At 39.2% G+C, this 27,308-nt stretch overlaps 3 protein-coding genes and 2 long non-coding RNA genes across 8 annotated transcripts; all 5 read left to right on the top strand.

Annotated features, from left to right (window-relative positions):
• The first annotated feature begins 4,581 nt into the window (after positions 1 to 4,581).
• Positions 4,582 to 7,674, top strand: LOC121049416. Its single transcript, XR_005800113.1, has 3 exons — positions 4,582 to 4,883; positions 5,075 to 5,135; positions 5,560 to 7,674. It is a non-coding gene; the product is annotated as an uncharacterized LOC121049416 (long non-coding RNA).
• A 3,668-nt stretch (positions 7,675 to 11,342) lies between these two features.
• LOC112167079 (tyrosyl-DNA phosphodiesterase 1) lies at positions 11,343 to 16,062 on the top strand. 4 transcript variants are annotated; one of them, XM_024304042.2, is made up of 16 exons: positions 11,343 to 11,474; positions 11,569 to 11,757; positions 11,971 to 12,099; positions 12,193 to 12,357; positions 12,549 to 12,609; positions 12,820 to 12,896; positions 12,999 to 13,256; positions 13,478 to 13,567; positions 13,695 to 13,829; positions 14,108 to 14,257; positions 14,561 to 14,664; positions 14,758 to 14,811; positions 14,984 to 15,074; positions 15,392 to 15,466; positions 15,534 to 15,684; positions 15,769 to 16,062. In XM_024304042.2, the coding sequence occupies exons 1-16, from the start codon at positions 11,460 to 11,462 to the stop codon at positions 15,870 to 15,872; spliced, it is 1,848 nt and encodes a 615-aa protein (XP_024159810.1). In that variant the 5' UTR covers positions 11,343 to 11,459; the 3' UTR covers positions 15,873 to 16,062. The 4 variants fall into 4 exon arrangements, with proteins under 4 accessions (XP_024159810.1, XP_024159806.1, XP_024159807.1 ...); XM_024304038.2 differs by having other exon boundaries at positions 11,848 to 12,099; XM_024304039.2 differs by lacking the exon at positions 15,392 to 15,466 and having other exon boundaries at positions 11,848 to 12,099.
• A 377-nt stretch (positions 16,063 to 16,439) lies between these two features.
• On the top strand, positions 16,440 to 17,395 carry LOC121048749 (ubiquitin-NEDD8-like protein RUB2). Its single transcript, XM_040506727.1, has one exon. It carries the CDS (start codon positions 16,440 to 16,442, stop codon positions 17,253 to 17,255), a length of 816 nt encoding a protein of 271 aa, XP_040362661.1. The 3' UTR covers positions 17,256 to 17,395.
• A 4,609-nt stretch (positions 17,396 to 22,004) lies between these two features.
• Positions 22,005 to 24,355, top strand: LOC112167080 (polyubiquitin). The gene is made up of 2 exons (XM_040506726.1): positions 22,005 to 22,159; positions 23,000 to 24,355. The coding sequence occupies exon 2, from the start codon at positions 23,000 to 23,002 to the stop codon at positions 24,143 to 24,145; it is 1,146 nt and encodes a 381-aa protein (XP_040362660.1). The 5' UTR covers positions 22,005 to 22,159; the 3' UTR covers positions 24,146 to 24,355.
• Positions 24,356 to 26,494: 2,139 nt separating this feature from the next.
• Positions 26,495 to 27,057, top strand: LOC121049434. The gene is made up of 2 exons (XR_005800223.1): positions 26,495 to 26,676; positions 26,803 to 27,057. It is a non-coding gene; the product is annotated as an uncharacterized LOC121049434 (long non-coding RNA).
• The last annotated feature ends 251 nt before the right edge of the window (positions 27,058 to 27,308 follow it).

The raw sequence follows: 27,308 nt of genomic DNA, 5'->3' as shown, positions 1-27,308 counted from the left end.
GTCCTGCGTCGATGTAAATTGGGATACATAAGGCGGTGAACGGCTTAGGATCGGCACTCCTCTTTGCCGTAACATAGAGCAGTTGTCTGACCGCATGCAAACTGTGCCGACAGGACCAAAAGACGTCCTCCCTTCCTCCGAGATAGGCAGTGTAGCCGCTGAGCGAGCTAATACTTCGTCGACCATGGTGAATTAAGTCAAGGATGCGGACAGACGATGGAGGTAGAGAGAAATTTTCTCAAATTTTTTTTTTTGAACGAAAATAGCTTTCTTTGGGATATTGCTTGTTTACTGGACTAAGTTGTGTTATGAAATATCACTATTAAACCATATCTCGTTCGTTTTCAATTTTATCTCCCCAACTAAGAAAAAAAATGAATAAGATATATAGTAATATTTCTTAACCACAGTGCAAAACCTATTTTACTAGGTTAATTCCCTCGTATAAAAATTCATGAAGGATTCTATAAATAAGCCGAAGAAAAGAAGGATCATAACCAAAATGCCATGGACGTCGTTAATTCCCTTGTTATCCACCAAATTCTCCAAATCCTTCCCACTAAAGCTGCTTTTCGGATAAGCTTTCTCTCCAAGCAATGGGATGGTATTTGGTGTTCGGCTCCCATATTGGATTTCGACCTACGAGGGCGATGAGCCTAGTACGTATGACGACGACCACATCGATCTTAACAAGATTCTTGAACATAAAAAGTTCACCAACATCGTGGAGAGGTGGCTGAAATTTCTTGAGAAAGACAAGCAAAAACAAGTCTTATTAGACAAGTTCAGACTTCGCATGATGAGAAACGTACCCGGAGATTATGAAATAAAGTGTCTGAGTTTTGTATTCGAGAGAAGCGTCAAGGAGTTTTATATCAGTCTTAGAATTAGTATATTATATTGCAGATTTTCTTGGCAAATCGGTTGGAATTGTTCTACGTACTGCATATCTCAGACAACACTTGTTAATCCAAATACCCTAATTGTTCTGAAGTTGGATTATGTGAGAATAAAATATCTACACAGTCGTTCTAAGCCTTTAGATACAAGACTTTTACCCAATTTGAAAACAATGTCCTTGAAAATGTGCACTTTGATAATCATGCTCTCTTCTTTTTGATCTGAGAGTGCCCTTCCTTTGAGTATTTATCATTAACTTCGTGCTTGTTCTTCTGATCGAATTTTGGGAGTTTCATATTTTAGGTTCAAGTCTTAAGTCATTAGAAGTTGAGCATTGCAAAACTCGGATTATTACCATTGATGAAGCTAGGAATCTCAAATCTGGAGCTCATAGATATGAAAAAAGCATGGCAGATGCGGAATGGAGCAAAGGAAACTGGACAGGAGGATGTGTTAAAGGCAAATGTGATAGTGACATAGTCAGGCAAGTCATTCTTTAAACACCAGTGATCTTGCCGAAATTGAGGGTTTATCTAATGTACTAGTTGGGAATTCAAACATGTATCATATATCAGTAGATGACATTTTAGATTTTTGTTGTGTTCTACACAGCCTCTTTTGGATATGGTAGATGTAAGAAAAACGTAAACTGAATTTTGTATTTCTGAACATTGTAATGTTTGACAAAATTGTATGACTGCCTGGTATAGTAGGACTACCATAGTCCCCACTCATCATTTTCGATATGCTAGACTTCTAAACATGTAAAAACATGTACAACTATGCTAGACATTCTAAGGTGTAAAAACATGTACTACTAGTAAACATGTAAGTAATTGTGCTACAGTTGAGTTACAGTGCAACACTCCTTTCGCACTGGGGCTTATAGGGCTTTGCAATTACCTTCTTCCCGTTACCGACAAAAAATCTTGGTCTGTGCTGGAGTAGGTGTTGGCCTGGGGAAGATGCAAAGAAATATGCATATGGGTGAAGTGGTTTTTCGTGTGTTGTGACGTTTTGGAAACGGATGGAATCAAGCCACGGGAACGAATGGTTACTGCAGGCAAGAAAAAGACAATTGGTTAGTCACATTTCCAGATTTAGATTTGTTTCCATACAAAAGCTCTGTGAACTGAAATACTTACAAAAACTCATACAGCTCTGCCTCGGTGACTTCATCGTCATTAATATCAAACGTCAAAAACACACATCACTGGTTCGCCGTTTCCACCCACGACTGATAATTGAAGAGGTAAAGGAATTTTCCAGCCATGGAGAACACGATCTCGCGGGTGGGAAAAATATTGAGCAGAGCTTCAGCTGAAGAAGAATTTGTGAACACGATCCTAGCGCCCCGGCCCAAATCAACGTATTCAATCGCCTCAATTTGACCGACCTCGTTCAAGCTCCTCAATCTGGGAATTTCACAAAGAACCATTATCGCAAAAACGCCGGAATTAACCGAGTCCCAAATCAAACAAACAAACAAACCCTAAAGAGCTAAATTTCACAACAAGGAGCAATCTAATCACAAATAACAAGGAGCAAAAACGGAAATCAGAAAATCGCAAATCTAAATTTCAAGACTCGATTGATTACGCAATCGATCACAAAGCAAAAACGGAATCAACATAATCGAAATTGAGAGAAAGAAACCTACGCATTGTTCAAGTGTGAACGCAGATCCGGGTCGGATACTGGAGGGGCACAAACCCGGACGTAAATACTCCTGCCTTGAATGGCGTCTAGCCACCGGGCGGCCACCGAGTCCTCATATGTCTTGGATTCACGAGGTAAAAAAGGTTATCAACCTGAACATAGAAGTTGGAATTGCTCGCCGGATGAGCCATTTCCAAAGCGGCAAGGGGCGGGAGAAGAAATTCTCGGGCAGCCGTGGGTCGTCCGGCAAATATGGCCTGCACTCTGACAACTTCAACGACAGACTGGCTCACCGAATCAAAGATCCACATGGTATGCTACCCATTGACGAAGGTGACGAATGAGAGGTTGAAGTAGCCGCCGGACTCCGTCTCCGCCGCTACCGGAAACCCGACTAGAGCCATAGGGTCTTCTGCTAATTGCCGGACCAGGAACTTTTCCGGCAGTAGGTGAAATAGCTCCGATCCCATTTCTAGGGGTTTTTTTTTTTTTTTTCAAGAAAGATGGAGATGGAAATCAGAAAAGGAAGCCCAGATTTCTGGGCCAACGGACTTAGTTTTATACTGTAGCAAACTCTGGAGCGCGGGAAGAGAAAAGATTCTCAAGGTCCTCCAATGATAAAACGCCACGTGTAATGTAGCTGTGTGGGGGAGAGAGAGAGAGAGAGAGAGAGAGAGAGAGAGAGAGAGAGAGAGAGAGAGAGAGAGAGAGAGAGAGAGAGAGAGAGAGAGAGAGAGAGTTTTACCCACGTGTGTGTGTGTGTTGTTGTTGAATTTTCGACGGTATATAAATCACAAGTAACATTTTTCTATTTATTGTAAGGGCACACACCTTCATATTATGTAGTGTACAAATTTCAATTTTTTTTGTTTGTCTGTCGACTCAATATAAAAAGTGCAAAAAAAGTCACACAATTAGAATAATTCTTGTTTAACCACGTGAAATATGTACGGTTGTATTAATATTAAAAACAAGAAATCAACTTCAATTAGAAATGTTTTTGTGTTCTTTCACATTTTGACTGTAAATACATTAGCTTCAAACTTGAAATACTATATCAGCGAAGAGGTTATTGTGAAAGTATTTTTACTTTTAGATAAAAGAAAGAATGATTAACTTTTAAATCAGGACATTAAAAGTATTTTAGAGATGATTTCAAGTTAACACCTTAAATTTTATATCTATAATCATGTTAGTCCATGCACTTCTAATTTTGTTAGTAATACCTCTCTATATTTACTGGTTTCACTAATTTTACCTCTCTGTTAATGTAGTATTCATTCAATTTTGACTATTAAAAATTGAACTCGCACTAATGGGCCGCACCTTTTGTCGAGGTGACAATGACATGGGCTTCTTAATTAACTTAAATATTAACATCTTCCGAGCTTCATTTAATCATTTGTCTCACTTTTATTTATTCATTTATTTTTTTTGAAAAGTTTGTCTCACTTTTATTACAGTGGTGGGTTTCAAATTACTAATATGAAAAAATGACAGTAGTTTTTGAACTCATCGATAATAGTACTTTTTTGGATAAATAGTAGTTTTTTTAATTTGTAGGCAGTAACGTTTTTGGTCGTTAATTGATAAAAATCACTGTTTTGACACAGTGATATTTTTGTACATAATGAAAATTATAATTGAGGTGTCCAAAAATAATAAATAAATTCTGACAAAAAAAAACAAAAAAACAAAAAGCTGCCTCCAAATTTAACCAACACATGCAATCCCCTCTTCTTCTACCTGAGACCAAGAAGACGACCGCCACCACCAACTTGGTTCTCTTGAGCAACCACGTCCAAGAAGACGCTTCAATCCCCAAAATACCCCTAGTGGAAATGATAGGAAGAAACTGTATCATAAAGAAAGTGTGACGATTCGAGATGGTGATGTTATAGAGCTGATTCCGGGGCAGTATATTTTTCAGTATAGGAAATTGTGTGGTGATAGTTATAAGGAGGGTTCAAATGGTGAAGAGAAGGCTGAGGAGTCTAGTAGAAAGCGGTTATATCGGTTAGAATGTGGAGAGAATGGTTCAAAATCGAAGCCTTTTAAGGTGTTGTTCTTTTTAATGTTTATGTAATTTGGTGTAAATTTGCTTTTGATGATTGTGGGAAATGTGACTTGCTCGTTTTAGTTGGTGTTGAGGGGTGAGGTGGAAGGGAAGACTGATGGTGGTGGTGGTGGTCGTGTGGAGGCGATGCGGCATTTTTGTGTTCCTAATGGTAAGTTACTGAAGACGTTTCGGCTTTTGAATGTGCAAGGACTGCCCCCGTGGGCGAATACCTCGTGTGTTTCTAACTTTAAAGGATGTGATTCAGGTAATGATCACAGCTTGGCTCATTTGCCTCTTTGAGCTTTGGTTCATGTTTCACGCATTGCTGTGCAATAGTTTATCTGTTTTGCACTGCATGGTTTCACATTTAGTATGCAAATGCATTCTGTATAAAAATTAATTGATTAGGAATTTTTGGTTTTGGATCGGAAGTTGATTACTTAATTCTTCCTGTAGGGAGACATCCTTTTTGCTGTCCTTTCCAATTACATGGTAGCCCTTGATTGGCTGATACCTGGTATGTTGTTCTGTTCACTTTGATTTTGTTTCCTGTTGCAATGCATACTACGTCAATACTCTTAGATGTGTGTGTGTACTTTTAGATGGTTTATTATCTTGTTCCATATCTAAGCTATTCCGATCATTGCATTTAGTCGCATCTTTTTCATCTAAAAGTAATCCAAGCAAAGGTTGTGGATTTGAAAATTACTTAATTGACTCTCTCAGTGCACTGAAGGTACCCTATTACAATCTTGACTTTACCTATTATCCTATATCTACAGTGTCAAGGTGTCTTGTGCGGAATGTAAAATGAAAATTTGGCCTTGGGCTCAGAGTGCATGAATTGTTGCTATAGCGTTGAGATGCATTCTCCTAGATTTTAAATGATGTTAATTCAAATTGAACCTAATATTCTTTGTTTTTTCGTTGAATGTCAACAGTGGCCGGGTTTTCTGTTAATTTGCCTACCCTGGGAACCTTCAATATAAATCCTCACTATGTCACCATTTGCTCCAACCATCCATCAGTTGTTATTTGCGGATGATAGCTTTCTGTTTGGAGAAGCTTCTGTTAGAGAGTGTCAGGCTATCAAGAATATTCTCTCCATTTATGCCAGAGCTTCAGGGTAGAAGATTAATCTAGAGAAGTCTAGTGTGGTGTTTGGTAGTAATGTGGGCTTGCATTCGAGGAATCACCTGGCAGCCATTCTTGGAGTTAAATGTGTGAAGGAACATGGGTTATACCTTGGTCTACCAATACATGTGGGGCATAATAAAGCAGTCATTTTTGCTTATTTGAAGGAAAGACTCACTAAGAAACTGATAAGTTGGAGATCTAAGATTCTTAGTGCAGGAGGGAAAGAGCTTCTTCTCAAAGTCGTTGCTCAAGTTCTTCCGAATTATGTCATGAATTGATACTTGCTTCCCAATTAAGTCCCTTTGTGACGACCTACAGCAACTCTGTGCCTAATTTTTTTGGGGAAGCACTGATGAAAAAAGGAAGATTCATTGGAGATCGTGGGAAAGAATGTGTCTTCCAAAGGAGCAGGGTGGTTTAGGATTTAAACATCTTTATGCTCATAACCTCGCCATGTTATCGAAACAAGGGTGGAGGTTTTTGTCCAACCCTACATCACTTGTAGCTCGAGTTTTTAAGGCTATCTACTACCCTAATGGCTCGTTTCTTACAACTGATTTGGGCGATAGACCATCCTATTCTTGGAGAAGTATTCTGGAAGCCAGATCAACGCTACAAGCTACTATTTTTTGGAGAATTGGCAATGGAACCTCTGTTAATATATGGACTAATGATTGGATTCCCAATGTTGCAGCCCACTCAATATCTAGACCGTTCGACACTGTTTTTGAACTTGTTGCTGACTTGCTAGATCCTAGTACTGGATCATGGGACCATGCTGCAGTTCATGCATGTTTTGCACCTGATATTGACATGCATATTTTGACTATTCCCTTAAGTAGACGCTTTGGGGCAGACAAGATTGCTTGGAAAGTTTGACAAGAAAGGTTGGTTTTCGGTTAAATCTACATACAAGGTGGCTCGTGCGTTTTCCATTGGCCACATTTTTGCTTCAACATCAAATGGAGACCCGTATGCTCAGCTTTGGAAGGCTTTGTGGAAGGCCAAAGTTCCCAACAAGGTGGCCATTTTTGGATGGCGTGCCGCTCACAATCTTCTTCCTACTAGGGTGGCATTGACAGCGAAGGGGTATACCGGTGAGGTTAGTTGTGTTGTGTGTTCCCAAGGTGCAGAATCGCTTGAACATCTTTTCTGTGACTGTTTGATAGCCCGAGATATTTGGAGTGCCCCTCCTTTCGTGATCTCTCCTTCTAGTTTATCGTGGAAGGACTGGTTGTTGGCAAGGGCTAGTTCTCTGTCTTCAACCCTCTTTGATAAGTTACTTGTTCTTTTATGGAGTCTGTGGAGAAACCGAAATGGAATTTTATGGAGGAATCAGTCTCAACCTAGCTCTTGCCTTGTGGCTAATGCTCTAGCTTGGTATGAGGAATTTCTACAAGCAAACATGTGTGGGACTCCTTCTCAGGGCCGTCACTAGTTGAGTAAGAAGTGGAAACCCCCTGCTGGGATGTTTTGAAATTGAACGTTGATGGAGCCTATTTACCTCAAGTTCCCTATGGGGGTACAAGGGGAGTGCTTCGTAATATGCAAGGGCGCGCAGTTTCTAGCTGCTTTCGTTCATAGGGTGGATTATATCAGCTCTCCTCTTCACTCTAAGCTGATGGCTTTGAAGCAAGGCGTGCAATTCTTACACTCCATGCATGTAACGAGGGCAGTGATCGAAAGTGATTGCCAGGTAGCAGTAGCAGCTCTTACCAGTGAGCAGGTTGACCTCTCTCAACTCAGTGCTTTAATTGCTGAAGTTAAGGATCTGTTAACTCCAAACGCAGGTATTAGTATCCAGTTTGTTCCCAGGCAGGGCTAATAATGTCGCTCATAGGCTTGCTAGTCATGGTTTTGAGTTTAATGTCAATCATGAGTGGGTTGTAAATGCTCCAGAACTTCTCCTGGATGCTCTTATGTACGATCTCAATCGTATTCATTAATAAACTTTTTTTGCTTAAAAAAAAAAAAAGAGCCGAGATATTTAATAAGTGAACATTGGATATTTAAAAGAGTGGTACTATCTTATATGTCATGTTCATGATAGTAGAAATGTATGTAATGTGCTACTCTGACTTGAGATTAATGAGAATTATTTATGATTTTGTTTCAAAAAAAAAAAACTGAGATAATTATATTTACAAAGGAACTATTTGAACTTACAATTTTTTTATAAGTTTAGAGAAATGTTACTAAACTAAATCTGCTAGTTAATTCAAATCAAATTAACTAGATTTGAATCTAATCAGCATAATGGAAATTTAGAGCATATCATCTTCATTGATAAATCACGAAAAGTTATGTATTTCTTATCATCTAGTAATTGTGATCCTTTGACATGTTAATTTTGCTATTTCACCTTCACACATATTGTGAGATATTACAGTATCTATGTACCAAGAAACATTATCCATATTTGTATCTTTTCCTGTTTTCTTTAAAATAAAATTATCCCATCGCGACAATTATAAGAAAAAGGGTAATAGTATAAAACGTTTAGTAATTATGTGAGATATGAGATATTGAAGGAAACTAAAAAGTTCTACCTAGGAAAGTAACTTAGATGATTTAAGCAACTTAGGGTACCTCGCCATGAAGCCCTGACGCAGATGCTACTCCGTCATCGAAGCAGTACAGAACGTACTATGCATGGTCCTCAAATCTCAGTCTTGATGAATCAACGGCAGCCGAGCAATTTGTGTGGGTAAACGATAAACCAAAGAAGAAAGTGAAACAACGAAGTTAGATGAAAGTCGCCGACCCGATGAATTGAGAAGCCGCCAACGGAGGAAGGAGTAGAGTTTTGGTTGTTACGCCCCGTCTTCGATTTATCCTTTATCTGTGTCTAAGTGAATTTCTTTATGTTTTACCGTCCTTGGTTTCAGTTTTTATCATTTAGGGGGGTGCTAGAAGTTGATTTTTGATGGGTTAACAATTTGAGAAAATTTCCTTCATGAAAGTTGTAGAAGACGTTAAACCGAGCGCGTGCATATGTGGTACGTAAAAATTGGAGTTCGTATGTGAAAGTTATGGCCTAAAATGTGAAAGTTACTATTCATAGTAATTAATATAAATATGGAAGTTACTGTTGGTAGATTTCCATTTTCGGAAATTCTACCTAGCTAGCCGGTAACTCTCTCTTCTCCTTCCCCGACTCTTCCTCCCCTTCGTCCCCAATTTTCTTCCTTCGATTTCTTCCCCCTCCGGTCGACCCACGACGAACTCCGGGCATCCCCAAGCTCGTCTCCTTCCCCTTGTTGTATATGTGGTGGTGTTTTGCAGAAATTTGGCCGGAGGAGCTCGATTTTGAGCTGGGAAGGTTACTGTAGCAACTTGTGGTTTTTGCCGATTTCCGACGATTCCGGCCATCTCCGGTCACCAAACCGGCGTCGAAGGCCGGGTTTTTGCTGGAGATCATTTCCCCTAAGGTCTTGCATTCCAATTTGCCGTGTAGAGGCCGAATCGACAATCTAGGGTTCTTGAGTTTTCTGGGTTATCTTCACCGGCCGGATTCGACTGTTTAAAGGTAAAATTGGAACTTGTTGTAGTTGAGAAAGAGGTTGGGTTTGTTGAGTAGATTGTGCTGTCAAATTTTGGTGGCCATCAGAGGTGTTTTGCCCGCGGCGCGTGTAGTTCACGTGCCGCCACTGTGGGATGGAGTTTTGGTTTCTATTTTTAGCTAGTTAAAATGTATATGAGTTGTGGAGGTTGTAAATGTGACTTTGGTGTAGTTTGGATGGAATCGGAGGTGGATTGAAGGAGTTGGGTTTAGAAGATGTTTAGAAATTCCGTTATCTAATTATCGTAAATTTAAATTCCCGTCCCGTAATTATAATTTATGCGAGTATTATTGTTACAGGACGAGAGGAGTCTCCATCCGAGGAGAATACTGATCGACGACAAGATTAGTTAATACTGTGAGTGGACTTTGTTTTAAATTTTGATGCATGCACATATTTTCCGGAATGACGAATGATTGTCTTATTTTATATATCATATTTCTTATCGAATATAATATTCAATTTGGATCATAAATTTTAGCATCGTTCCCGTATGGTTTCAAATATGAATAGTCATGCTCAAACTTAAACTTTTGAATGTTTTTGGGGAACATGATTTAATTTTTGGGAGATTGAAAGTTCTTTTTAAATTATATGTTTTTCGCCGATTTTTAGTCATTTATTATCTCTCGGCTATTCTTTATGAAATTGAGAATATTTTGGCGTGCGGGGTCACGTCATTGAAATATGTTGGGAAGTCTTACGGATTTACTATTTTGAATATTTTCCTCACCATACTCGGGTCATTCGATTAGGTCTCCTCCTCACTTGCTTTGTGTTTGTGAGTGGCAGTTGAGGTAGCTTATTCTCCTCCTCACGTAGGTGGTAGTCGAGGTTATTAGTTCTCCTCCTCACACAATCTATGTGTGAGTGGCAGTCGAGGGTAGGTGGAGCCTGAGGGGCTTAATTACCCGTATGGTGAAATCTTTTCCCCATATTATCTATTTATCTTCTTTAACCAGCGAGGCTGGATTATTTTTCATTTTCTCACGCTCCTTTGAAGTTTATGAATTGATTAAAATTTCCAAACCTTGCATGCATCGGAAAGTTATTTTTCCAAACTAAATTGTGGGAAAGTATTTACTCTTTAATTTCTTTTCTTATGGTATATCTATCTAACTTTTTGTCCGCTCACGCTAGCTAACGTGTTTTTTTTTTTCAATACTTTCCCCTGGGCCCTTTGGTTTCAAATGCCCAGTTCTCAGAGTTGCTGCTTGGCGTACTAGGAGCGAGCCATAGTGACCGCATCAGTTTCCCGCTATCTCACATTGTAGGTTACCTGTTTAACCTACTGAACTTTATATTAATTTCGGTGTTAGTCTGCTCTGATTACTATGGGATTTATGACCCGGACTTGTAATGAGTTGTGTTTGAGGTCTATGACCTATCTTTCGTGAATTGTTGTATTTAAAGTTATGAAGCTTTGTTGGACTTAAGCCTTTGAATTATTATTTCTATCTTTAAGTTTGAGTTGGTTGGATTATGGGAGCAGGGTGGCTCCAGAAGGTCATGGTTGGGATATTAGAAGTGAATTCGTTTTTCTTACAGGTTTGGGTTGCCTACTTTTAAGGAAGGTTTTGCCGAAATTTCGGTAAAATTTTCTTTAAAAGTGGGTCCCGCATGGCCACTTCAGATTTCAGGGGGAAATCTGGGGTGGGCTCGGTCATTGGTAGTGTTTATGTGTTGATGTAACTCGCAGCGGCTCGAATGGCCGGAACTGATTCGTGCGAGCGAGAGTCGTTGATCACCACTATGGGCTGTCCGGACATAAAGCTATCTAAGCAAGCAATATTTTATTGAATTTTTTTTGTCATAATCTTCATTGGTAAACCAGAAATTTTTAGGTAGCCTCCAAGTGACGAACTTCAAAAACCTCGAAATAATTTTTTCTTCATGATCTTCTCAATTTTCGACTTTGAAAAATCATAAAAAGTCATTTGGTCGAGATTTTAATGTTCTGTCAATTATAAAATTGCTCAAAAATTATAAATTTGTAGACAAAAACAAAATAAATGTGATATGCCTCCAACTTTAACCAACACAGTCCTCCTCTTCTTCTATTTCTCTCTCTCTCTAACACCGAACCAAAAAATTCCATTCTTTCCTCTCTCTCTCTCTCTCATGCAACCAAGCATTCAACAATGGCTGACCTTCTGGTCTCTCTCTCTCCCCCTCCTCTCACTTCTCTTAAATTCTCTACCTTTTTCCATTTTCATCTGACCAAACGCTTCTTCTGTTCGTTCTGTGCAGGTAGGACACTTGGTTCCCTTAAGCAACCACGTCCAAGAAGACGCTTCAATCCCCAAAATACCCCTCTCCCGGGGCCGGAATTCCATCGGCCGCAACTCCGCCCCTTCCCTCACCGACAAGCGTCTCAGCCGCAACCACCTCTCCCTCACCGCCGCCGCGGCCGACGCCTCCTCCGCCGATTTGGTCGTGGTAAAATTACAATGCTTGCTTTAGTGTATTTAGTAGTAAAACTGTTAAAGACGATTGATTTGAGTGAATGAATGCGGTTAATAATTGTAGGAGGGAAGCAATCCGGTTGTGGTAACTAGCGGAAATGATAGGAAGAAACTGTATCATAAAGAAAGTATGACGATTCGAGACGGTGATATTATAGAGCTGATTCCAGGGCAGTATATTTTTCAGTATAGGAAATTGTGTGGTGATAGTTATGAGAAGTGTTCAAATGGTGACGAGAAGGCTGAGGAGTCTAGTCGAAAGCGGTCACATCAGTTAGAATGTGGAGAGAATGGTTCGAATTCGAAGCGTTTTAAGGTGTTGTTGTTTTTGATGTTCATGTAGTTTGGTGTGTATTAGCTTTTGATGATTGTGGAAAATGTGACTTGCTTGTTTTTGTTGATGTTGAAGGGTGAGGTGGAAGGAAAGAGTGATGATGGTGGTGGTCGTGTGGAGGCGATACGGCATTTTCGTGTTCCTAATGAAAAGTTGCCACATACGTTTCGGCTTTTGAATGTGCAAGGACTGCCCCCGTGGGCGAATACCTCGTGTGTTTCTATAAAGGATGTGATTCAGGTAATGATCACAGCTTGGTTCATTTACCTCATTGAGCTTTGGTTCATGTTTCACGCATTGCTGTGTAATAGTTTATCTGTTTTGCACTGCATAGTTTCACGTTTAGTATGCAAATGCATTCTGTATAAAAATTGATTGATTAGGAATTTTTGGTTTTGGATTGGAAGTTGATTACTTAATTCTTTCTGTAGGGAGACATCCTTTTTGCTGTCCTTTCCAATTACATGGTAGACCTTGATTGGCTGATACCTGGTATGCTGTTCTGTTCACTTTGATTGTGTTGCCTGTTACAATGTATACTACTTCAATACTCTTAGATGGGTGTTTGTACTTTTAGATGGTTTATTATCTTGTACCATGTCTAAGCTATTTCGATCATTGCATTTAGCTGCATCTTTTCCGTTCTTCACCGGTTGATTCTGATTATTTTTCTTTTCTGTTTTGTCTCTTCACTGGATTTAGCTTGTCCAACAGTTGCAAAAATCCCACATGTATTGGTTGTTCATGGTGAGGGTGATGGTACACTGGATTATATGAAGGTTTGCTTTAGCTCCACCTATGTTGATTCTGTCTATGACATGCTTTCGGACTGTCTTTGTTTGGGAGCACATGGAGTTTAATCTGTTACCTCTCTGTGTTAGAGAAAGAAACCTGCAAATTGGATTCTACACAAACCACCATTGCCTATTTCATTTGGGACACACCACTCAAAGGCCATGCTTCTTGTTTATCCTCGAGGAGTGAGAATAATAGTACATACAGCAAACTTAATATTTGTTGATTGGAACAACAAAAGTCAAGGTTTGTGGATGCAAGATTTTCCCTGGAAAGATCAAAGTAATCCAAGCAAAGGTTGTGGGTTTGAACATGACTTAATTGACTATCTCAGTGCACTGAAGGTATCCTATTACAATCTTGACTTTATCTATTATCCTATATCTACAGTGTCAAGGTGTCTTGTGTGGAATGTAAAATGAAAATTTGGGTTTGCAATAGCATTTGGCCTTGCTCATAGAGCATGAATTGTTGCTATAGCTTTGAGATGCATTCTTCTGGATTTTAAATGATACTAATTCAAATTGAACCTAATATTCTTTGTTTTCTTGTTGAATGTCAACAGTGGCCTGAGTTTTCTGTTAATTTGCCTACCCTGGGAACCTTCAATATAAATCCAGGATTTTTCAAGAAATTCGATTACAGCAGTGCAGCAGTGTGTATTCTATTCCCTGTACCTCTTAAGATATTTTCTTATTTGCATGCTTAATTAGGCCATATGAAATGATATTTAATTTCTGGTTGAGGTTGGTGCATCTTTTGACCGTGTCTGTAATCTTCAGGTGAGGCTAATTGCATCTGTCCCTGGATATCATACTGGTAATAACATGAAAAAGTGGGGACATATGAAACTACGTACTGTTCTCCAGGAGTGCACTTTTGATAAAGAGTTTCGGAAATCTCCTCTTGCTTATCAGGTATGGTTACAGAACTTTTTGAGTCATGTAGTGTACCTGCAGTAGTTGATGGTGGATGTCGTGCAGCAATTAAGCAATTTATTTGTTCCTCCATTTTTTGGGATTTTGCATTGCTATTTTTTGCAAGATCTATCAAATGAAACAGTCTGCATTAGTTAACACTTATTCTGTGGTTTGCTTTGTGATGGAGTGTAATAATTAGAAATAAGAGATATAGTAGCGAAGCATATCTCATTTGATGAAAGCGTTATTTATTTTGTATCCTTGCCTTGTTGCAGTTCTCCTCCCTAGGTTCTTTGGATGAGAAATGGATGGCTGAGCTTGCACATTCAATGTCATCAGGTTTTTCAGATGATAAAACTCCTCTCGGTCCTGGGGAGCCACGTATAATATGGCCCACAGTAGAAGATGTCAGATGCTCTATAGAGGTACTATCAAGTCGGTTACTGATTCATTCTTCGAGAACCTTATAAAGTAGACCTTGCTTTCAAATCTATGGTATCTTCCAGAAGGCAGTCCTGAGACGTTATTTTTTGAGATAGAACAAGTACACATCGAAAGAAGATGTTCTAAATCCTAATATGCTAATATGCAGAGTGTTTTCTGGAAGGAGTGACTCGTCGTGTCACCTTCACTGTAAATTAGATTTTATATTCTGCTTCTTGGTTTGGGTTATGAAACTGATAAGTGAGTGCTGGTTTGCTATTATTGCCTTTTACACTCTTTGCCAGGGTTATGCTGCTGGAAATGCTGTTCCAAGTCCAGCAAAGAATGTGGATAAAGATTTCTTGAAGAAGTACTGGGCAAGATGGAAGGCAAGCCACACTGGCCGCTGGTATCTCTTTCCCTTCTACTGGCATCTTGCACTCTGAAATGCATAGCTAAAACCGCATAAATTTACACCGACACTTCTGCCTCTTTATTACAGTCGTGCAATGCCACATATAAAGACATTTACTCGATACAGCGGTCAGAAACTTGCGTAAGAGTTCATTCAGACCTATTGGTTCTGCCTTTTTTTTTTCCTCTTCTTCTCTCTCTCTCGCTCTCTCTCTCTCCCCCCCCTCCTTTTCTTTTGGGAAAAATAATGCATTCCCCTCAAGTCGTGCTATAATTTCCAGCAATAATTTTTAACTCCTACAATTTCCCAACAGTTGGTTTTTGCTAACATCAGCGAATCTTAGCAAAGCTGCATGGGGAGCTCTCCAGAAGAATAATTCTCAACTCATGATCCGTTCTTATGAGGTAGGCATATCGGAATCATAAAAACTTTAATATTAGTAAATGCAGACCCCACAATAGTGTGGCATGTGAAGAATAATTTCTTTGGCATTTGCTCGATTAGTTTCCCCAATGCTGAACATGAGATGTGCATCTTTGTCAGAACAAGAATTTTCTCGAACTGTTGAATTTAAGTTACTGCATTGAGACCCTACACGTTGAAGGCACATGTTTCATTTGAATTATATTTTGCGCACCTTATACATATGAATCGACCAAGTATTCTTGCTCCTGCTTAAGCTTTGGGATTATTTGTGTTGACCATGTTTGGATGATAACAGCTTGGGGTGCTGTTTCTACCATATAAAACACGAAGTCCTGGATTTTCTTGTACCAGTAATGGGGTTCCATCTGAGGTTATAGCTACACCCTCACTATTTTACATGCAATTATAGTTAAGTATCTAATTCCATTTACTTCCAGGATAAATCTGAAGAGTCAGATAATGCGGGATCAAGGAGAAATAAACTAGTGACTCTGAACTGGCAAGGGAACAGGAACACAGATTCATCATCTGAAGTAATCACATTGCCTGTGCCCTATGAACTCCCTCCTCAACCATACACCACCCAAGGTCAATCACTTGCTCTTCTTACATTTAGTCAGTAAATATTGCATGCCCGTTCTTCATAATCTTCGTTTTTCATCTCCTCACCAGATGTTCCTTGGTCATGGGACCGTCGATACACCAAGAAAGATGTTTATGGTCAAGTTTGGCCGCGGCAAGTTCAGCTGTATGCAGCAGCTCTTCAAGATTCTTGAGTTCCCTTGTACATTTAACTACATGTCCTTGGCTTCTTTCCCAGCTCAATTGTTCAATTGTGAGCTGCCGTGGAAGAAACCTCTAATGCATGTAACTTCTTGTAGAAAAATTTACGTTTTCATATTCCGATTGTTCCAACACATTTCTTATTCCATGAATACAGAATACTCCAAACAATCCTTAGAACCATGCTACACAAGTATATATGATGTCATCATTAAATTTAGACAAACGCATAAGTAAGAAAAAACTAAAATAAAGAACATAATTGGACATTTATTGTATATGGAATTAAATTGAAATTGACGCTGACGTTGTACCTATTTTTGGCTACAATTTTGGATCAGAACTGGTTGTAACAATCTAAATCCACTACGGCAACAACAATCAAATATTACAGCCAGGAAATCCGTAAGATTACATGAAACGGATAACGTTCTTTGATTTTTTTCTAATCATAAATTCAGAATTTAACCCTCATCAAAATGCCAGATATAATGGGATACAGTTACACATAAAATTTCCCTTCAATATATACATGACATAACGATTGATCTCAGAACAAAATGGATGTCACATTTGAACCCCAAAGAGGAAGGCCATCCTTCACCATTGAAATTGGTTACTTCGACACTGTCCTAGAGATCAAAGAGAAGGTTCAGAAATACCAAGGAATACCCGTTTCCCAGCAAACCCTAGTCTTCAACGGCCAAGTCCTCCACGACGAACGCGACGTTGCCTACTGTGAAATCCTCGACCAATCCAAGATTCAGCTCATTATTAATTCCGAATCCGATATACATGCTACCAATGTCAAGCTGGAAGACTCATCTCCGCCCAAGAAGATCCAGCTCAATGTGAAGACCCCCACGTCCAAAATGCATGTCCCCATAGAAATGGACCCAAATGACACCGTGACCAAGTTGAGGGAGAAGATTCAAGGCTTGGAGCCGGTTCCCCTTAGCCGTTTGGTGCTGCATTACACCGGTAACGAACTACACGATCATCGATCTTTGCGTGAATGTGAGATTTCCGACAATGCAGAGATCGAGGTGAGCCTGAGACCGTCCCCAACAGCTGTTTCAGCTGGTGGGGCAATGGCGGTGTCCCCCGGGTCAAAAAATAAGTTGAAGCTGATGGTGCTGCCCAAATGCGGGACTAAAAAGCTTCCAGTGGAGGTTAACGCATCGGATAATGTAGGGGAGCTGAGAAAGGAGTTGCAAAAGTTACACCAGAGGCTACATTTTCATCTGCCTCAAGAGAGCTACTTCTTCATCTATAAGCAGAATGTGATGGACGATGACAAGTCGTTTAGGTGGCACCATGTTTGCCAGGGTGATACTATTGAAATTTTCAATGGGAGCGTTACCGGTGGTTCCTAGAAGCCTAGAATTTAACTTATTTTTCTTGTCCCTGTATTTTCCTTGTATACAAGTTGGCACCATGAAATTCTATGATTGGGAATAATTAAGACCATAGTCTAGATGTTAATTATTTAAGTATTGCCCAGTGTTTCAAATGCGTGAGGTAAGGCTTTTTGTATGAGCCTCAAACGCCTTGAGGCGCTTTTGAGGTGTTGAGGTGAAAACTTTTTGCATATTACCTTTTAAGGTTTAGGGTTTATCTTTTAAAGAGTTAGTGTCCTACATTGATAGAGTTCTACAAGGATGTTTATACTTACTTTGAAGCACAGATATGTTTATCTATAATAAATATAAAACTTGTTTTGATCTTGATGTAAAAGAAAGAAAGGAAGAAAATGTCTTTTATAGGTAGCTTCAAGACGTTTTGGTGAAGCCTTTCTTTCCTAAGGCATGCCTCAAGACGCGCTATTTTAAACAATGGTATTACCATTTGCTACATTTATTCATAATTTGCTAAAGTCGCACTTGTACAGATTTTAAATACATGACTAATCAAGTTTTATTCATGCTTCATATATCACCTGAAACTGACACAACATTGAACATTCTCATATCTTTTTGTTCTAATCAGAGTTTGCTCAACAGAAACATCAGGCAGATAAAATGATGCAGGAGATGTGGGACCAAAATTTGGTGAATTGATGCGATTGGTAGGCTAATGAACAGAACTCTGGTTTGCTTCCATTGTAAAAGAACTGATACTATGGGTTGCTTAAAGATCTAGGAGGATTATTAGCATTCAATTAGTGATAAGCTTCAAACTTTGTTTGCATCTTCCACTTTGTTGCCCAGACAATTGTGGTGACCCAAAGGATCAAAAATTGTTCCCTTGCCCAATGTTATTAAATAAAGACATACTCGTCACTAACTTTCTATGATTCCTTTAAACTATGCTGATACCAATAATCAACCACAAATCATACTCAGCTTAAGGTGTTTCTTGCAAATTAGTTCAAAACAAAATGCAAACAACTTTCTCCTGTCTTCATATAGTACAACTATGAGTAACGATGGAGGATTTCATTATTCCAATACTTGAGAACTGTTTGTACCCACATTTGCATGGCCATTCGGACATAGCTAATGTGCATATAGTTATTGAGTGATTTATAATTACAATGAGCCACTCTACAAGTAATTTGGGCCGGTAGCTAGAAAAATAGTGGCCGGTGAATAAATGGACACTTCAGTTGGTCCAAGATGAGTCAAACGAAGCTAGGCCATTGGTTATCGGCCGGCCCATAGTCATTGGTTTATTGTCTAAAAGCCTATTGGCCAATACTCTAATTGGTTTCCAATCCGAACTCAACTTAGAAAGATAATGGCTGATTGTCAGAGAGGCCGATAAGCGATAAAGATGAAATTTGATCAAGTAGTATTTCAATCGACTTGAAGTTCATGTCAGCCGATGAGGAGAGTTCAGTCCAAGATAGCCTACTTCAAGATTAATTGCAGCCGTTGATGACGTCCATCAAAGCCAATCCGGATAGAGTCCAGCGTCAAGTCAGCCGACGATAAGTATTGAAGCCGAATCAAGATAGAGTCACTGAGCCAAGAGGAGGCCGAATTCCACTCAACTTCAAAGAGTCAAGAGATCAGTCAAGTCACAAAGCAGCCGATATAAATAGAAGCATCGACAGAAGACAACACACACAACTCCAGAAACTCAAGCCATCAAGCTTTTCTTATTTCGTCTTACCTTTTGTTTGGGTAGAATTTCCGTCTGTTACCTTAGTTTATTTGCTCTGCTAGTTACAATCTCAGTTACTTTATCTTTCTTGTAGCCTAGTATCGATTTCGAATTGTTCTCTTTGTTTTCTTTCAAACAATAGTTGATAATTTGCAGCCATTCCAGTTTTTAGTTTCGTTCTTATTATCTTTTATTTGCTCCTTATTGTCTTTATGCTTTACTTGTTTGATCGTGCTATTTACTGTTCGTAGTCGCATAGTAGCTATTACTCTCATATTTGCTCATACTCTCACAACCGCACCTAACTCACCCGACCTTCAGCCACCAAGTCCTTAATCTAGAGGCATCGAACCGCAGCCGAGAATAAGTTCCTTCCTCGGCTAACGATTGCTTGATAAGTCAGATCTACATCCACTACACCTACAGTTGCACACTTGGCCTTCTGGCCGTGTGCTGGCACGCTCCGCATCTATTCATCGAGAAGGACATTTTGTTCCTTGATCCCTCGGCTTTATAGACCAAGGTGATTTTCAGAGGCAACAAGAACTAAAAGCAAAACTACTACAGGCTGCTAGCAAAGACCATTGAACGGTGGCACAATCCATATTGCTCGTGGGATGTACCTCTTACTGGGATTTAGAGGGTAGTGTTGTGTGACCGTTTTGTCTGATAAATTGAAGATACCCATACCCCATACCTCGTTTCTGGGTGTATATGGTATCATTAGTGTAGTAAATAGAGTTTGGTTGGCACCTAGGAAATGATGAAGCCGAAATGGAGATTGAATGATTATCTTCCAAGAACAAAGCATCATCTCCAATGCTTTCTACCTCAAGCGGCTTCACAATGGATCCATCATCCTCGTTGAATACCAACTTGTACACCGCGAAACTGTCAATCCCCATACCTTCTTTTTGTGTACAAAACCTGCGAACATGCAATAAATCTCCACTGGTTGATTCAACAAGATATGCCATATCTGCTCTGCATGAGAGATGATGCTTATATAACGGAAGAGGTGCTGTAACTTCATTGACTTTTGGTGGCCGTGAAGGGTCATTACTGCTATTGACATCCGGCGACACAATTTCTCCCCCGTTTTTTTACTGCGTAGACAGTATCCTTGATGTAACCCCTACTTTTCTGTCCTGCTTTAATGAAAGCCAACCGGTAACAAAAATCATAGATCGCCACAACCACGTAATTATCCGGATTCAAACAGGGGTCTGCAGACAAGATAACCTTTGCAAGTAGTTTGGGACATAATACTCGTACTGCCTCTTGCACTCAATTGAGTGCCTCTCGTAATGAGATGGGATGAACTCCAAGCGAGGCAAAATAATAGGCAGCACTTTTGTGAAAGGATTTATAAGAGTTATGGCAAAATTTTCATCTGCTGTGGCCAACCAACCATGGCTAGAGCCGCTGCACCTCCTATCATAAGGCACCGGTAATTGAAGATTTGTGTAGACTTTTCCTTCGGAAACGCTATCTACCATTCGCTTTTTCGTCTAAGGAAGACGACCATGAGCATGGGAAGTACCTTGCACCAGCGATGGGTCGCATGATTATACTATTCCGAAACAGAATGCCATTGCTTACAAATAACAGCCAAACGAACATTATCAATTGGCTCCAACAACTTATCCAGAATGAAAACGAGAATGTCCTTAAGAAGACTTGCCCATTCTGATACTACTGAGTTACTCGTGTTGTTCTTACAATGCTTCTTGTTTGACCTAAAACGGACAAATGATTCATTCTTAGTGGACGTACAATATATAACACATACTCTAAAAATTGAAAGTACACAGATAACAAAGGAAAATAAAAAGATTATGAATTTATGAGATGCTTACAATTTAATTAACATAAAGCTTTCAAGTTATCAATGAATAAGAAAAATGATAACATGGGAGAGTGAAACTGAATGCTCCCCAAATAAAAAAACATAATTTCTTACAAAAAAAACCCAAATTTTGCACAAAACCACAGGATCAACTATCAACAAATTGTCATGCCCATCTGGAGGGACCTCAAACTCCAAACCTCGCTTATTCTTATTATTGATATTATCCGGGTGGACCTCAAGGATGAAGCTTTGGTTTTTGACGCCGGTACAGGGATTGTGATACCATACTAGTAAATAAACAATGAATTTCAGAAATTAGTGATTGAATACCTGAGTAAGATGAATTATAAGGATAAAGAAAACAAAATGAAATAGATTCTTGATCAAGATGGCGACTTTACCTTGTTTTGCTATATATGCTTTGTCTTTATAATGCGCCTAGATGCTTCATAGCTAGGGTTTAGGGAAATTTTTTTTCGATTGAAAGGGTTTAGGGGATTAGCATAACTTATGTGTCGGGCTGATAAAGGAAAATTCTGTGAAGAGAATCTTACATTAGACATATTGCAATTCAAGAGAAAATACGCACATCAAACGTTCGTGTGATTTGGGGACTAATTAGCAAATATATAAGAAAATAATCTAAATAAATTTTGTATGTTGCTGAAAAAGGAAAAATTTTTGAAACAGAAAGGAAAAAAAAAACTATCACACAAACGTTTTTGCGATACATAAAAGATTCAAGGCGTAGAGCCGGTTCCCCTCAGCCGTTTGGTGCTTCATTACACCGGTAACGAATTACTCGATCATCGCTCTTTGCATGAATGTGAGATTTTGGACAATTCACAGACCGAGGTGACCTTGAGACCATCCTCAACAGCTGCTTCAGTTGCTGGGGCAATGACGGTGTCCCTGGGTCGAAAAACAAGGTGAAGTTGATAGTATTGCCCAATTGCAGGACTAAAAAGATTCCAGGGGAGAAGAAAAACTAATAATTATAAAAATCCTAAAATAACAACAAAAGGTGACGCCGTTGTCGACCCACTAATAGGCAATGATTGAGTCGTATGAGGTCATCTTTTTCTCCCCTCCAAAAACGACTAATACCAAACCTTGCCGTCTAACCCGGGGGTCACCACCATCTCCACCGTACACGTGTCTCCAAATGATTGGCTCTCCTGGTCAGGCCTCGTCGTTTGCGTGACCGACCCTCCCACCTCTTCCGCTATATAAAGAAGCCCTCAGCTCCTCTTGTTCTTCAAATCTCTCTTTGTTTCAATCCTTCTCGAATTCTACATCAACCTCTCTCTCTCTCTCAAGGTAACGTCGCCTCTTCTCTTTCCTTTGCTTAATTTTGTTTTTGATTTCTTAGATTTTGAATTCGATCTGTGAAACGATAGGTTTGCATGTGTTGAATTGAGCAAAATTTTGATGGAATTTTAGACGATTAGGGATTTTCCTTGGGCTGATTGTTATAGATTTATGATCGATCGTTTGGATCTGTTGAAAACTGTAATAGTTATTGGATTGATGAACCTATTGCGTGTGTTGAATTGAGGAAATTTGATGACTTTTGTATGATTAGGGGTTTTGTTGAGCTGATTGTTATAGATTTATGATCGATCGTTTGGATCTGTTGAGAACTGTAATTGTTAATGAATTTATGAACTGCGAACGGATGTGATACTGATTCCGTGTAGAGCTTGATTAATTAATCAATTGGAACTGTTGGAGCTTTTTGTTTATTTGGTTTTGATAGATCTACATGATTTTGATTAGGTATATAAAATCTTAATCTGGAGTTGACCTAGTGATTTTGGAAGCTTTTTGTTTATTTGATTTTGATAGATCTAGAGGTTGTTGTACAAGCAAAGTAAATTCTTGATCTAGTGATTTTGAAATTAGTTGTTTTTTGTGGTTATGGAATTGAATTTGAATATTACTTTAGAGGGTTTGAAAATTGAGTTGGTTTTATGGTAAAAAAAAAATGGATGGAAAGTTTGAAAATTGATTCGTTGTTTGGAAGTTGGATTTGTGTTTGATTGGTAGTACCTTTTCACCTTTTGTATGATATAGTTTTTACTTTTCAATAAGTCTACATGTTATTGATGATGGATTTTGATATAGAATGGAGGTCTTATGTTATTTTGTGTATTGCAGATGCAAATTTTCGTGAAGACCCTCACCGGCAAGACTATCACCCTTGAGGTGGAGTCTTCTGACACCATTGACAACGTTAAGGCCAAGATCCAGGACAAGGAAGGAATTCCCCCAGACCAGCAGCGTCTGATCTTTGCTGGCAAGCAGCTTGAGGATGGCCGAACCCTAGCTGACTACAACATCCAAAAGGAGTCAACCCTCCACTTGGTTCTTCGTCTGCGTGGTGGTATGCAGATCTTTGTCAAGACTCTTACCGGAAAGACCATCACTCTTGAGGTTGAGAGCTCTGACACCATTGACAACGTGAAGGCTAAGATCCAGGACAAGGAGGGCATTCCCCCAGACCAGCAAAGGCTCATCTTTGCCGGCAAGCAGCTTGAGGACGGCCGCACCCTTGCAGACTATAACATCCAGAAGGAATCCACCCTCCACTTGGTGCTTCGTCTCCGTGGTGGTATGCAAATCTTTGTCAAGACCTTGACCGGAAAGACCATCACCTTGGAGGTGGAGAGCTCAGACACCATTGACAACGTGAAGGCTAAGATCCAGGACAAGGAGGGTATCCCACCAGACCAGCAGAGGCTTATCTTTGCCGGAAAGCAGCTTGAGGACGGCCGTACCCTTGCAGACTACAACATCCAGAAGGAATCCACCCTCCATTTGGTGCTTCGTCTCCGTGGTGGTATGCAAATTTTTGTGAAGACCTTGACCGGAAAGACCATCACCTTGGAGGTGGAGAGCTCAGACACCATTGACAATGTCAAGGCTAAGATCCAGGACAAGGAGGGTATCCCACCAGACCAGCAGAGGCTTATCTTTGCCGGAAAGCAGCTTGAGGATGGTCGTACGCTTGCTGACTATAACATCCAGAAGGAATCCACCCTCCATTTGGTGCTTCGTCTTCGTGGGGGTATGCAGATTTTTGTCAAGACCCTCACAGGGAAGACAATCACCCTTGAGGTGGAGAGCTCAGACACCATTGATAATGTGAAGGCTAAGATTCAAGACAAGGAGGGGATCCCACCAGACCAGCAGAGGCTTATCTTTGCCGGCAAGCAGCTCGAGGATGGGCGTACCCTGGCAGACTACAACATCCAGAAGGAGTCTACCCTTCACCTTGTCCTCCGTCTCCGTGGTGGTTTCTGAAGTCTGGTGATTGCAAGGCAGCCGCTGTGAAGATCCTTTGGTGACAGTGTTTTCTTTTATGTTTTTACTTTTGTGGTACTTTTATTGCTTCCTTGCTGAGGCAAGTATTTTAATTTCATGTTTGGTATTGCCTCCCTGTTGAGGTAATTGGACAAGTTTTATTTCCTATGGTACTCTTGGTTTTATAAATAAATTTGGATCTTCTGTTAATTATGTTTCTGTTTGTTTGATTGCATGAGTGATACAACTCCAAGTTTAGGTCTTTTTGATGCTAGATCAGATGTTTGGTGTGGTTTTCGGGCTAGCTTGTTGTGCAGGTTATAATCCTGTTTTGATGTGGTCTGAATTCTATTTCTCAAGGTTCTGCTTTGTTTCAGTTTGGATTTACACTTTTTGAGATCCTTTTTCTTTGAAAATTTTGAGAACAAATGATCCTAGATCGTACTGTTGTGTGGCCTTCCTGTTTACCTTGCTTAGTTTTCTAACCACTTGCGCCTGATTTAAGTGGCAAATTCTCGGTCTGATTTCATCACCGAGATGTTAGAATAGGTGTCTTACAAGTATAACAGTTGGGAGGTTTTAAGTAAACCATTTCGAAACAGAGCTTATGTCCTCGAACCGTATCATTGCCATTATGTGCATCGAAATCTATTAGCCACCATCCATTATTCAACTAAACTACGTATTAATGAAGCAAAACTCCACCATGAAATTCAAATTAGCATCAAAACATGTTGAATCTTGTGCCTTTGGTATTCTTCCCTTTCTACTTGTTTGCAATTGCATTGTCAAATAATTGATGATTTTTATCAGTTCTGTCAACACTATGTTCACACATCACACAAATATATGTACACAGCACTTCTCTACTAAATTAGCCAATGGTGATGCATAATCGCAAATGCGGTATAAGAGAAGCAAATAAGCATGTACACTTCAATCAAAACAATTCATATACCTTATGGATGCTTTTAGAAAATAACAATGATTAAAGATTAAATTCCACAGTACATGTTATAACTAAAGGTTACATTGCAATTCTGAAAGACATATGCCAGTACCATATGGCAAATAGACAATTCAGCTATGAATCACGGTGCACAGAGTCAACCGACATATCGTTTGTATTACTTTGTTCGTAAATCTTGGTGTCAACTACTTGTTTACCGCACATTGCACAAACTTTTTTACAGATCACATACATCAGGCTTTCCTGCATTACTCAAATCTGACAAACCAAAACCAATGAGATCTGGAAACAGAAACACTACCTTTGGAGTAAGCACAGGTGTGACAGTATTTTCCTTCCTGGTCTACTTGCTGCTCGCAAAATAATGCACTTGGTATTTCCAGTAGTTCCATACGGACTCCACCTAAGCATTGGAATCCAGTTACAAAAAGATTTACTACATGTCTCGGTGACTCCACACTAAATAAACAATCGGCACTGCAAAGAACTAATAAGCGGTAATGGAGAACTTAAATTGTTATTGTACAAACGTATAATGAATGTTTAACCATATCAACTGATCAAAGACATAGCAGTATATGACTTAGATACTGTACATATGTATCTCTGCGAAAACTGCCCGTGTCCTCTACATAAATTGCAAATTCCTCAATCTCATAACCTACTTAGAATATGTTCATTATTCTCTGTACTAGTCTAAGAACTAACTTAATCAACAAATGCAAACTACTCTACACAACTTGCAAATACCCTTAATCTCACAACCTAGTTGGCATATAACATCTATATGTTACTCACTATTCTCTCCGTATTAGTTAGTTTAAGAACTTGATTGCAGTCTACTCTACAATCTAGTAGAACATTTACAACCTAGTTAACAACTTAACACATAATATATATAGGTTACACATTATTCTCTGTATAGCTAGTTTAAGAACTTGACAGCAGTCTCTACAATCTAGGCTGTCGACCAAAAACTGACATAAGTGAAATATCAGAAAGAAATTTGATCAAACATGTTCAATCGAATCACACAATATTCTATTATCTTTTTTTTTTTTGTCAAGTTAATATTCTATTATCTTAAAGCACTGAACTTGCAAATACCAACACTAGCTGTCATTGATTACTTTTACACATATATGCATAAATATTCAAATTAAACACTAAATTTGTCTTATATGCTTCTTCTTTTTATTATATTTTCCCACTCAGGGTAATGCAAATTTGCTTCATCATTTACATTTCCGAACAATTACTGATAATATTATCCTACTGTTGTGGCTTTGAAGTTGAGTGATGACATCTATCTCAATGAGATTGATTGTGTCCATTTTGATCGTAATCAAGAGGTAAATATCTGCTGTCCTTTTCTTTTTCTCATAATATTCAATTGACCTACAATTGAAGTGCTCGGCGTTTCTATTATATGTATGTGATTTAAACTTCTACTGAATTATTGTTTTTTACCAATTGCTTTTCTTTGGTATCTTAATGCGATGGCCAACTGTTGTATGGCGACGTGTTTGGTGTTCAGCAACAGGATCCTCCTAATTATGAGGTATGGCTTGTGATTTGGACAATCATGTTTCACTTGTAGAATGCCGCCTGCAAAGTTTTAATTGGCATTAGATTGTATAATTTGCATGTTATATAAAGTAACATTTCTGTTCCTTCTGAAATTTAGGAAGAGCCAGTTGATAAGACAAAGCATTGGGGTGATTTGGAGGAGGAAGAGGAAGAGGAAGAACCGTTGGACGACGAAGATTTAGAGGATGGTATTGAATCTGTAGATAGCCTTTCGAGGTATATCTTTGTTTATTTCCCATTTTCATTTGGTTTTAGTATGCTTGTGAAGTTCCATATGACCCTATGTATGGTCTAATATCGCTTTCCTCGCAACTCTTTATGTATGACAAATGGTTATCCTCGCAACTCTTTATTCTGAGACTCAAAAATATCACTATTTATATAATACCGTCCATGTTTAACCATTACTCCTGATATTTATTGCAAAATGTTTGTCGGTGTGAAATGCAAGTTAGTCGCAAGTCTCATGAGACCGCAAAAATATCACTGTTCATATAGCACCATCCATATCTAACCATTAATTCAATATGGACTACTCCGACGGGACGTTGAACCCCAGAATGACTCAAATTGAACTCCAGAATCCAGTTTTACTTCTTCTGT

Source organism: Rosa chinensis, chromosome 5 (genome assembly GCF_002994745.2).
Source record: "Rosa chinensis cultivar Old Blush chromosome 5, RchiOBHm-V2, whole genome shotgun sequence".
NCBI lineage: Eukaryota > Viridiplantae > Streptophyta > Magnoliopsida > Rosales > Rosaceae > Rosa > Rosa chinensis.
This window is presented reverse-complemented; position numbering and strand designations above follow the sequence as displayed.